The sequence below is a fragment of the Pelmatolapia mariae genome, linkage group LG1 (assembly GCF_036321145.2).
Source record: "Pelmatolapia mariae isolate MD_Pm_ZW linkage group LG1, Pm_UMD_F_2, whole genome shotgun sequence".
Taxonomy (NCBI): Eukaryota; Metazoa; Chordata; class Actinopteri; order Cichliformes; family Cichlidae; genus Pelmatolapia; species Pelmatolapia mariae.
Genome location: NC_086227.1, coordinates 33,427,079 through 33,440,051, shown reverse-complemented (window position 1 = coordinate 33,440,051; position 12,973 = coordinate 33,427,079). Strand labels below are relative to the sequence as shown.

Genomic DNA, 12,973 nt, shown 5'->3' with positions numbered 1-12,973 from the left:
AGATGGTGCTTCACTATAGCTTGTCATTCTAATGCTCCTTTTAGACACATTCATGAAAATTTTTTGAGTGTTGTCCAGAGACAGTGTACATGTTCACCTTGTGTGAGACAGTAGTGTCCACTGTCTTTAAATCTTGTCTAGACAGACTGTCAGGCAATCATTTGAAACAGTATTGTTTGTCTACGAAAGGTTTAAAAACGTCAAGGTTAAATGCCTGAGCAGTCTCAGCATCTATGCACTAGTGAGAAAAGTCAGTGGGGGCAAGCTCCCTTTACTTTACTCCCCATACTGCAAAGAGACATACTGCAGTGCAGTGGTACATAGTGCCACCAGTACCACTGGTGATGGATCTCTATGCACAGACTTAGGCTGCACAGACATATTGGCATACTGATTTCACAATATTTGTAGATTATGTTGGCTATACTCTATAATAAAGGCTGCATGTTTATGAATGATGGCTATAATAAGCTGCTGTGGTATAAACCACTCTGCTATGCATAGCTCTGTTTTTTCAAACTAAATAAACAGACTGAAGAGAACAATACGGTGAGCTTTTTCACTCTGCAAAAATAAAACAGCAAATGTCTGTGATTCAAGCCTGAAGCCAAATGTTACTCTACATGTGACCTACCTCATATAAAAATGCCTCCAGTTTTCATTTAGCTAAAAAGTCTTAGATTATCCAGTTTTTGTATATTTGCTTTGGCTACATCCGAGTACCAATCCCACTTAATGAAGTCTGCTCCTTTGAGACATCCTGGAAAAAAACAAGACAATTCTTGGTCTGAATTATAGTTTAAATTCACTGTTTTGTGGTTTTCTGCATTTTCCCAGTATTGGAACAGTATAGGTAAAGCTGTACATATAGCACTATGAGTTGGTTTATTGGATGACCAAACAATAAAACCATGCAAACAATACTGTGCAAATTACATTTCTTTCAGAACAGTTTCTTCAATGACTCTGTCATTTTGTAGAAGCTAGATAAAAAATGATCATGTTACAGAGGCATGAACTAGATTATCTAATGAGTCCTGACTGTATTTTATTTGTGGCAAGAAGGGGAAACATTATTTTGATAAAACTGCCCTTTAACTTTGCTGTTTTGTTATTTTATATATTGAGTTTGTTTTTAATTGCTGCTGATTAAAACTATTGCAAGTTTTACAAAGACTCGAGCAATATTTTGAAAGTTGTATTACAAAATAACCCTCACAAATATGAGTTACTGGCGTCCTTGGGGCGCTGTCGTATGCAGTGTTAGAGAACAAAAGCTAAATGCAGCTAATACACCAGCATTTCAGTTTTTCAGCACTTAGATCCTTTTTGTGACCTCTGTCAGAGACACGGGAGTAGCTTTGACTTGATTAAGGAGATCGTTTACCTGCATGTGGCTCCAACATGGGCAGCTCATGGCGAGAGGAGTGTCGAAAAGACTTTGGAGAGGAACATAAAACCCCCCCACTTCCCTCTCACTTTACACATAAATACATCTAAGCTCGCCACCACCTTTCGCGGAATTGGAAAGGAGGCGCACACCTCAATATTTACACGAGACACAAACACACACAGTCAGATAACGTAGTCACAGCGGCAGGGGGCGCAGCAGAGGGCGCATTCTGTGCGTTGTGTCAGTATCCAGCTTTCTGTCATTCAGTGGCTTTGTGCGTAAAAGTAGAACCACCGGAGTCACCGTGATGATTAGAGTCTGGAGTTTACACTCTGCCTGGATTTGTTTCACAACTCTGGTACGGATTAACTGATTTACATGGCTCAGCAGCAAGTTTCTAGATGAAGCCCTGCATTTCTACCTGGATTAATGTTTCGACCATGAGGATTGCGCGTTGATAGGACCTAGAACTTACAGTGAGGCAGCAAATAACTTCACCATACACGCGTCAGTAACTAAAAGTACAGGTAGGTGGAGATGATGCTATAGGCCTTTCTGTCATACTATTATCATTTTTCTTTAACTATAATAAATTAATCCTCACAGCGAGTAAAGTGAATGTGTATTACGGGAAGTGGCGTCCTGCTCTGAGGGAAGAATCGCAGTAATTAATCGAAAGTTACTGTCTGCTGGGCGACCTTTAAAAAGTGTGCTCTAAAGTTAAACTCGATGATATGCAGCACAACTAATTATCTACCACCCCATTCACCTTTCAGTGTTTTCCCGGTGTTTGCTAAGTGGCAGTTTTCAGGTCTTTTTGACCATTTCATTTATGTCAATAAAATTCATGTAGGAAATGTGCAAAGAAGGCCTAGGTCATAGGGTAAGGGGTGACAGGTGAAAGTTTTTCTCTTACTGCAACTCAAACCTGCTGTCAGCGGTGATGCAGTTTTTAGATTCCAGAAGTTAAGAGGTCATCACAGGGTCAGGTGGGTAAAAGTCTTTTTCAAATGGATTCTAGAGTGATGTGGTAGGAAAAAAAAGGTACCAGTTTTGATAGAATCAGCGTTTCCTTTGAATATATGCCAAGCTAAAAAGGTGAACTGAGTCTGTTCTGTAGATGGACAGTGATTAGACAGAATCTAACTCTCTGAAGCTTCTGGACTGTAGCCTCACATCAGAGCTGAAAATGTCACCACCACTCAGGTGCATGCTAATGTCAACTTCTCTTTTTACATTTAAGTGTACAGCTTTAAGAAACCAGGAACTATGAAAGGAGGCTGTGTCTGGACTGTCAGGTAAATTAATATCAGGTGCATTCATTTGTGGTTAACTTCAGATTTATGTCTGTGTTCCCATTTTTTGTGAGACTGACTCATTCTCTGATTATCCTTAATAGCAGCTGAATAACAGTATTTCAGTATTTCAGCAATATTTCAGTAGCAAATGATAATTTATATTGTAAGCCAATAAACCAGTTGGAGTAAAGCTGTAAATATGACCAGTAATTACTTCTCTCTGGTTTGTACAGACTGTCTATGCTGCTATTGTTACTTTGGTCAGATCCCCTGGGCAGCCAGCACACAACAGACCACAGAAAGGTGAGCATGGGAGATGGAGCTACTAGAAAAATATGTCAGTGTTCTAACTTGTGTGATTTGCTTGATGTCCTAATTCTCATGATGGTAGACCTCCATCAAATGTTTCCTGGAATTTTTCTTTTTGGTGTTTTATCTTTTAGTCTAATTGCTTGGTTGGAAAAAGAGACAGGAATCCTCATCTCCAAAGATGGCATGCATGATTGTTTCTCACCAGCACAGCCAAATGCCACCCAAAACAGTGAATGAGAGGGGTAACCTGATCACGGTGACAATCTGTACTTGTAGAGACGGAAAGTGAAAACATCTGTCGGCCTTAGCCAAACAAAGAGGGCTGATTTTAGTTGTCAGCAATCCACCTCTTGACCCCCGCAGAAACACAAGTAATGGAAGATGGCTGACCAACAGAACTGTCAGAAAGAAGGGTGTGTGTGTGAATTGCCTCCGTGTATTTCTACTGGGGGTCCAGCTGTGTGACCTTTGGGTGACCCAGAGATGACAGTGGCTTTGGGTTACAAAAGCCGAAGCTGCAGAAGAGGTGGAGGGGTGGTCCAGGGCTTCCCTGAATAGCTGCACAGGCTGACTGACAGCAGAAGAAGCTCCCTGCCAACTCTCCCTACTGCTTTTGTATTCTCTTTCCATCCACTAAAAGTCAAAGGCAGCTGAGCTTTTACTACAGCCATGTGTTTGCCCAGAGAGGTTGTTGTGAAAGGCGACAAAGCGCTCCTTAAAGACAGGATTTCCACGCAACTTTGCGGATAAAGGCAGTTTGGAAAAGGACTCCTGCTGGCAAATTCCTCAAACAGAGAGCAGAGAGTGATCGCTGCTAATATGTCCCTGGCACAGCGACACAGAGGGATACAGTCAATAGTGAGAAGCACAGGTAGCCAATAGGGGAGAGACCACAAACAGACACCCACTAATCAGCCAAATCAGGCCTTTATTCCCATGAACAGAGGTCTATTTCATGAGCACTGGTGGGGGGCAGAGAGGCAGGATAGTTGTGGTGATGTGATGAGGTCCCCAATGTAAGCTTTTATTCAAAGCCATGATCTTTAAAGATTAAAGTCTTGATGAGGCTTTCCACAAATCCTTGGCACTCAGATCTTGCAGCACTTTTCCACGTCTTTGCACTTTGTGATGCCCTTAATTGATGTTTCATTTCCATGCAGGTTCCTCAGAGGGCAGAGCACCAAGAGGAAGTTAGGGCAGAGCATGGAGAAATTCAGGGATCTTGGGGTGTCTGGGGTGTCTGGTCAGCTTGCTCCCGGACCTGTGGAAAAGGAGTACAAGAACAGACTAGGCCCTGCCTACCTGTGTACGCTCCATCTCAGTACCCCTCCAGAGGGGCTGGTGTTCAGCCTCATCAACCAGGCCGTATAGTTTCAGCTCTTCGGCCTACAGTTCCTCTGCACCGCAGCACAGTCAGACCCTACAACAGCAGCAGCCGTGGAGAGCTGAGAAAAGAGAAGGAGAACAGGCCTGGTGGGCGCAGGTACACACTTTTAGCAGATATTATTCTGCACAGAGACATGGGATTAATTGTAGGACCAAAAGCAATCTAATAGATGTATTTGTAATTGTATTTGTTTTAAAATAGCAGATGATTTAGATACAGATCAGCAACAAAAAAAATGTTGTGATACATAATGAGTACCCAGGCATTCATTTAGGCCACAATGAAAAATAATATGCAGGGGAATTTTGGTCCTCTGGCTATATAACTGTAGTAATAATAAATAAACTATGAATAATAAATGCCAGTACAGAGTACAGACTACAGGTTGCCAGCACAATAGCAACCTGACCCAACAGACAGGGGCATTGCAAATGAAAAGAAGTTGGGCCCAGCAATTACTGCTTTTAGTCCATATAGCGTGTCATGGTGGAAGATGACTAATGTAGCATCTGGCACAGGTTGAGCTATCCTGACAAAAAGTACAATGTCAAAAATTATTTTCCATATTTCATCCTGCTTGACTGTGACGTACTCTGTGACACTGATGGTTAGACACACTATGTAAATATGGTGGAGTGAACGAGGATGTTTTACTTAATTTCAGTCAACTCATAACTGTTTGGCAATGTTATCGGTCAAGACCATTATACGAAATTAACATCATCCTTTCCCCTCTGTGTCTTCTGTATACAACCTCCCCTACCCCCTTTTCCACAACCACACACTAGTTAAAAGTGCAGTCTGCTATGACTTATGACCAGGTTACTGTCAGAATTCATGACCCTGCGACTACTTAAACTACCAAACTTTTTATCTGAAAAATACAAAATGTTTAACATTTGAACCAATAAAAAAATATTGCAATACATATTTCTATATCTATGCATTTTATACGACTATGTTGATGTGTTATAAGGCACAATAAGCCTTTTTTTAATAAAAGTATATCAGCTTCTGTGCTTTTTCAGTAAGTCATGTATGGCTGTGCTGCATGCTGAGCAGCGCAGCCTAAAAGTGACTCTTTGGAGCCATCATTGTGGGCACATCTGACTGCCCTCCAGTGGAAACTAGTCTTTTATAGTTGGAATCAAAAGCCCGGCTTGTGCTTGGCAGCTTTGTGACCTCCTTCCTGTTGTGGTTGCCTTTAAACAAATAGCACTGACAGCTGAGTAATGGGGGGTTGTTTGAGTTGGAATCGAAGGAGCCAAATAACAACAAAAGCTCCCAGAATTCTGCCAATGAGATCCTGGTGCATCACAAAAGTTGTAGTTCAGAAGACGGGCCTTGACATTTTCTTCAATAAAAGATGGCATTTAGCTAAACCTAAACCTTTCCAATAAAAAAAGATATTAATTCAAGTTTAAAACATTGTCGGTAAAAATACGGTAGCAGACTGGATTCAGTTCTGTGGTATTTGATAGGGACATGTGTAGCCTAGAGATGAAGTGATAACTACACTTGCACACTAAGTGTTAATATCCTCATGTTTGTGCTTTCAGGAGGGTAACAAACATTATCCCAGGGAAGTACGGCTATGGAAGGGCGCCCTATGTTGCTTCATTGCAGATGGATACAGGCCAGGGCTCTAAGATCCCTCGCCCACACAGACACAGACGCTCTGCTGCAGCTAATTCCCACCACCCCACAGCTAGAGGCCATGGTAGCCACAGGTTAAACAACCCTAATGCTTCCAGCAATCTCCATCTCTACAGCAGACCCTACATGAATGCCAGGACACAGCATCCCAGAAATAACCAAATCTGGGCTCCCCTTTACCAGCCTAGTTCAGCCAACAAGGCTGAGGTCCAACAGGAGCACCATACAGGCAGCCACATGTCCAATCCTAAGCAGCATCAAGTGAGACCTTACAACCCTCTGCCTTCTTCCTTCTGTACTGGGGAGCATGCTCGCTACAGGATCTGCAACAGTAATGTATGCAAGTCTGCGTTTTGTTTGTATTCTCAGACTGGTTTGTTAGTAATAGGGATTTTATTATTTTTAATGCTCCTTTTGTTTTATGTGTGCAAAGGAAAAACTAGCATTCAAATTATAAACCATTAGTTTTAACTTTGAAGCTCTGATGAGGAAAAGAACACATTTACATGAATTCCAAAATTTATGTCTGACAGAAGGCAAGGAATGCAAGATGTCCCTCGTGGAAATAGAATATACTGTTTGGTTCATTTATTGTTTGTAGCATTTAGACATGTAGTAGATGTGTCCTCTACTACCATAACAGTTTAATTCAGATAATCAGACCTGGTTCAAATGTGTTTAGAGTTTATTAGTCAAATTGTCATTGACTGAGTTGAAGTAATGAACAAGAACACCTAATATTAATTAGAAACTAGACAGATATGCTATTTATTGCACTGTAGTGGACTCATTAGCTTTGGGTGTGATACTTTTCCAGAGCCACATGGCCACCGCTCAAACTTGAAACCAATCTTCAAAACCATCTCAGAATCTATTTTTGTAAAGTTTTTGATTGAGATACTGAACTTATGAGTGGATGTTTTATAGCAGAGCTCACCACAGAGCTGCACTTGTCTGTGTGTTTGAATCAAACATTAAACCTTATTTAAATTACTAGGGAAAAACCCATAATCTTAATAACTCATACAGCACCTTCACGAGTTAAACACCAGCTTAAATGCATGAGTATGTGGATAAGCTTCTAGGTTATTGAATTGATTCTGTGCATTAAAATGAATTGAAATAGCCTGTGGTTCTGCACATTGTCTCTATGTTGTGTGATGACAGATATTCAAGTAAAGTAAGGCAGACCAGTCTTGTTTAGACAAATGATATAATGTATGGAGACTTAAGGGAGGTTGGGTTTCACTCTGGAGCCTTCATATATGCTTGGAATCTAAGTGCTTTTGTTAAAAAGACAGCGCTACAAGTGGAGGAGTGGAAACAGTTAAAACAGTGAAGGCTCACTGTAGCAATCAGTAAATCAGTGGCTACAGAGCGTGACAGTGAGACGCGGTTGTAGTTACAAAGGGATTTACCTGTCGGACTTGGTGTTTTCATGGAAAATAAATGCATGTTTGTATTTCACTGGTCCTTCCACAGGCCTGTCCCCCATCCAGCAGACACATCCGGGCTGGCCAGTGTTCATCTTACAACAACCAACCTTTCATGGGCAGACTGTACGAATGGGAACCTTTTAATGAGGGTAGGTTACATTTATGAGCAGTGTGAGCATACATAAACTGTATATATGGCTAGGTTCATAATCTGTGGGACAAAGACAAAATTTCTTGTAGTTTTGCCTCTGTACACCACCATAGTTGACAGTCAATCAGACAGTCAATATATGATCAAAATGTAGAGTTTCTGCTTTAATTCAGAGTCGTCACATAACTTTGTATTAACTGTTTAAGAATTAAAGACTTTTTTACATTCAAAAATAATTGTAAGGATTGTATATACAAGCAGTATGACTTTTTTTCTCTTTAAAATGCAAAACATATAAGCAGGAAACTAATATGTTAGGATTATACATCCTGACATATTAGTTTTTGTTAGAGACGAGAACGAGATGACTGTCTGTAAGGATTGTATACAGAGATTGTTTTTAATACTTGGATGAAAATCCTTTTTAGTCAGTAACCACCTGAAGTCTAGAGCCCATGGACATCATAAAATGCTGTGTTTCCCTTCTGGAGATGCTTTGCCAGGCCTTTTCTGCAGCTGCCCTCAGTTGCTACTTTTTTATATTTCATAACTGAAAAGCATACCCTGTTGGATTGAGATCAGGTGACTGATCCCATTTATTTACCTTGAGAAACTCTTGCAGTATTGACAAATTGACTAGTTGAAAAATAATTTTTCTTAATCATGAAAATAATGGTCGTTGTGTACTTTAGTACTGAGCTGGCCAAAGCACTCCTTCTTTTTAACAATATACCAGATTTTTGATTTGGCTAGTCCTACAGTTTTTTGTTCTCTCTCTGAGGCTTATTTTGGTCTTTCAATCTCATGATGGCACCTTTACTTGCACTGGCATTTGTTTGGGCCTCATATTTAAAATTACAGTGGAATCCTATAAAAGATTAATTCAAAACTTTGGATCAATGTCAGATATTATGTTTCCTGCATTTGCAATAAAATAAAATGAAAAAAAAGCCTCACCTGGCCATGAAACTGTTTGTTAGTCAACTGTCAGTTAGTTTTTTAGTTTCTGAAAATGTGTATAAAAATTCTTAAACAGTTAATGCAGTGATTTTGTTAAACCCTTGAAATAAAGCTCAAAGCTCATGGCTTCATTGTCATATAACTAATTTGATTTTAAAATCTATTGTAGTGGTATAGAGAGCCAGAGCTACAAATAAATTAATTTTCACTTTATTTTAGAATTAAATGCATATTTACCCCAGAATAACAGATAGCATATAACAATGACACTGTGTGTCTACTGTCTTTAACTGAGCAAAAGGGGCAAAAAGTGAAAAATTTCCTCACATATGTCAATTTCGCAGTCAGTATTGATTTGGGGTACCGTCACTGTAATGGTCTTGCCCTTGCACTCTCCTAATTTGCAGGTAGATAAAAAATATTCCAATACCGAGTCTGACTTTTTACTATTAAAAATCTTGAGCTAATGATGCCACTTGATGAAAAGCTGAGAGGCCGCTAACAGTTCATCCTGAGGGCGACATGATTAAGTCAAGAGGCTTGAGCCATGAAATCTCTTGGCAGAGACAAACGTTGCAGAGTTTGAGACCGATGGTACTCAATTTATCCCCCTAAAAAACTAAAGCAGGGGTTTACGGCTGTCAATATCGGGATTATTTTTTGCTTCTTTTGTGTATGTATGTACATACATACACAAAAGAGGCAAAAAAACAACATTTCAGAAAAGACAACATCATTTTACTTTTAGGAAAATGATGTTGAATCTTATAAAAAAAAACCCAGAATCTTATAAAATCTCTGGCTGGCCACAGGTCAGTATAATTTCTTGTTTCAGTACTACTCTCAATAAATTCCATGTGAATTGAATTGAATTTTTATGCTATTTTTGAAATTTTGTGATTTTTCCTTTTCTTGTTATGTCCTGCACCTCACGGCCCCCATATCCTCTCTCCAGCATGGCTGACAAACACAGTCCTAGTGAAAACCTAAACCTCAGTTTAAAACACAGAGATGACTGAATACCTGTAAAGTGTTGTTGAAGAAGTAATAAATGCTGCTCAAAGTCAGTAGCTTCACCTAACCCTGAGGTCACACATTTCACAGTTAACTGCATGTTCACATTGTGTTACATCTTCAGCTGCCTGACCCATGACGTATTTAAACTGATATGTAGCTTGATGTAAGAACTACGGTATGCCACCTGTCCGTAGGCTTACTGATGAATGTTCATACGTACGAACTCATTTAACGTACTCACCTGAAGTATCCAGGCAACAGTCAAAACAACTGACTATCTGTCATTTGTCTGAGCTAATGGAAATACCAACCTCCAGAGTTAATATCCTGTCAAACAGATGTGTATTGTGAGATCTTGTCTGTGTGCTGTGGCCTTAACTGATGGATAAGACAGATGTAAAGATTAAATAACCCCAGGTACACATACGAGGTTAAGTCTGGGTCATTTGACACCCATCTTGAGCAGTGCTTAAACATACTCTTGTACATCTGTTTAAGAAATGCCTGGCTTTTGGGCTTGTAGCATATCTAATTGATAAAGCACATGAATAAAGGAAAGCAGAGGTTAGACTTTGCAGCTTTTATTGCATCAAACATAATCCTTTGTCAATATTAAAGATCTTTTTTTGTAGAACATGTTTAACATTTTAAAGAGAGAGAATTTCTCCTTTCAATTTTAAAACAGCAGTCAAGGCCAGTCCAGTGCTGTTTTAGTTCTTTGTCAGAATACAGCCACAGGGTATAACTGTAACACTTCTTTTTTTCACAGAACTCTAATGCTTTGGTAAATTATGCGTTTAAATATTATATTGTTATGACCATAACAACTCTTATGATTTAAAAGCTTGGTGGATATGGTGAATATGGCCATAAAAGGCAAACCAGCACTTGATTTAGATATGGTTGATTTAGGAATGACCTTCCCTTTAAGCTGCTTCCAAAGTGCCTGCTATTTTTGATTTAAGTCCTAGTTTGACCACTTGTGCAAATGCAGTGTTCACTGGATATTCTCCATTTTATCAAAACTGCAGCTTAACAGTTGGAACTCTTCTGGGGAAGAGGATGACGTCAGAGAGGATGGTTGATGAGTCCAAAAACACTCACGCCCTTTTAACATGCTGTGAACTATAGATGGGCATGAAATGGGCATGCTAAGGTCATGTTGTCTTACATAAGGACTTTATGGTCTTCTACTGAAGACTGTTATTTGGTCTCGCATCATAGCCTTAGACCCAGTTCCCAGTTTGAAACAACAACAACAAAAACCCAAACCATTGATTTGTCCTCTGCTCAAGTTTAATATGCCTGGTCAGAATGGTGCCCGGAAAGTGTCCAAAAGCCTATGTGCTTGAAAAGATTAGCAAATTTAAATATATGATCAATCGACAGTTACTCCCCATGTATCATATATGCATATGCAATTTATTTCAATGTGGATTCAGTCTTTAAATCCAGCTGGATTTCATGTAGTTACAAAATAATAAATTTAATGGTAAAATCTATGTTTATTTCATTCACACAATGATAGTGTCAAATTTTGTACACATATTTAAAGATGGATGTCAGCACATTCATCTGTGATGTGTTGATGTTTTTTTTATTTTCTTTTGTTTGTGTGTATTGTGAAACCAGCATATTTTCATATCTTGAAATATGTCTTTATATCATGATACCTAAATCTGTTTACAGTTCCTATTGAGCAGCAGTGTGAACTCAACTGCCGGGCCATAGGGTTCAGGTTCTACGTGCGACAGTCAGAAAGGGTGATTGACGGGACGCCATGTGGACAGAATGAAACTTCTCTCTGTGTGGCAGGAAAGTGTACGGTAGGCCACACACTGACCCTTTTTCTGACATACTGTAGAAAAGAGAAGGATTTTGTATTATTTATTGTAATGCTACACGCTACATGAGTACATCTATTTACAAGATCCTGCAGGGCTTTGCTGAGATGGGCAACATTTTGTTCTAACTGTTCTCACTTGTATCAAACATAATATGTCATCATCAAGCTCTGTATGTTTTCATGCTGCATTTCTACTGCATCCTTCATGACCTTAGAGTGGAGCTTCACTTTCTCTTCATGACCTCTTTTTTGGGTAAAGCAGCAGTGATTCAAATATACAGATGGAGTGTAAAAAATTTATAATATAAGTAAACCTTTACACACTTAGGTGGTAGCGCTGGTGTAAAGATGGCTGTGAGCACTAGAGGGCAGCACAGCATAAGAATCATGACTGTATAGTATCTGTGACGCAAAGCAGCAAAAATAAAAAAATTTACCCTACTGGAAACAGGACGCTGTTGCTGTGTGGGCTTATAGTTAGGTATGTATTCATTGTGCTGGATTCACTGTAACTCTTGTTTGATCAGGGTTTAACTCCAAGAAATGTGTTTAAAACACGGCTCAATTGCAATTGGTTGTGCTGACCTTACTCTTTTAACCCAGTGTCTTTCCCATGAACTGTAATCCAGCAACAGTCTTTGCAACATTAAGATTTAATCAAGACAGAAAGCCTTCTGATCTCACATTTCACTGTTAACGGACTTTATTCATCGACATTGTGATCCTTCACATGGGTACTGTTGAATGATCAAAAATAAATTGTGTTTTGCGTGTCTGAATCAAAAATGATTAATCTGCAAATGCCCATTTATGTTCCAGTTTCTGATGTTCTGGCTTATTATTTAAAAACTGAAACTTATAAGAAGTTTTTCCGGAAAAGGAGATTTTGTTCTGCATCTCTTGCTCCACTGAGATTTTCTCAGCTGGTCCAGGCTTCTGAACAGGACATCCCCCCAGCTACAAGCCAAGATATAATGTGAAAACATCTGGATAATTTAATTTAATCAGAGCCATGATTGGAATTTCATATTATTGTGGGAATTTATAAATGTTTGCAGTTGGCGGTGAAGGTTTTCCCTCCCCTCATGGAGGTTACAGGGCCTTGAAGATATATACCTGACATATGGAATATACATAATCTCTAAAACAAGAGATATCATTGCAATTATATTGATAAAAAAAGACCACAGTAGAAAGAGGCAGGGCTGGTAGAGGGAAAAAGCAGCATATCCAATCATAAGTAGCAACAGCAACAGCATGGAGCAGGAAGGAACCGCAGGGAAGTTGGCTGCTTGAACAGAATGTTTGAAGTGTCAGTCATCATTGGTACCTCTTTGGATCAGCTGATAGTCAGCTGGTTTGATGCACTCTGCGTGACCCAACATGATACCCTGTAGCTTGTCAAAATGCTGCAATAACTAATTGGTAAAAAAAAAAAAAAACTAACCTAAAAACCTTTAAGTAGAATACATTAAAAATCAAATCAGTAGCACAATGTTTGTGGAGTCAAATGTATT

At 39.4% G+C, this 12,973-nt stretch overlaps 1 protein-coding gene across 1 annotated transcript in view; it reads left to right on the top strand.

Moving 5' to 3' along the window:
* The first annotated feature begins 1,778 nt into the window (after positions 1 to 1,778).
* LOC134631232 (thrombospondin type-1 domain-containing protein 4-like) overlaps positions 1,779 to 12,973 on the top strand; it is a 45,043-nt gene continuing 33,848 nt past the window's right edge. Inside the window, exons 1-7 of the mRNA XM_063479371.1 lie at positions 1,779 to 1,920; positions 2,637 to 2,691; positions 2,925 to 2,994; positions 4,164 to 4,486; positions 5,950 to 6,382; positions 7,529 to 7,631; positions 11,300 to 11,436. Coding sequence (XP_063335441.1) covers positions 2,663 to 2,691; positions 2,925 to 2,994; positions 4,164 to 4,486; positions 5,950 to 6,382; positions 7,529 to 7,631; positions 11,300 to 11,436 — 1,095 coding nt within the window. The 5' untranslated portion in view covers positions 1,779 to 1,920; positions 2,637 to 2,662. The remainder of the gene's footprint in view (positions 1,921 to 2,636; positions 2,692 to 2,924; positions 2,995 to 4,163; positions 4,487 to 5,949; positions 6,383 to 7,528; positions 7,632 to 11,299; positions 11,437 to 12,973) is intronic.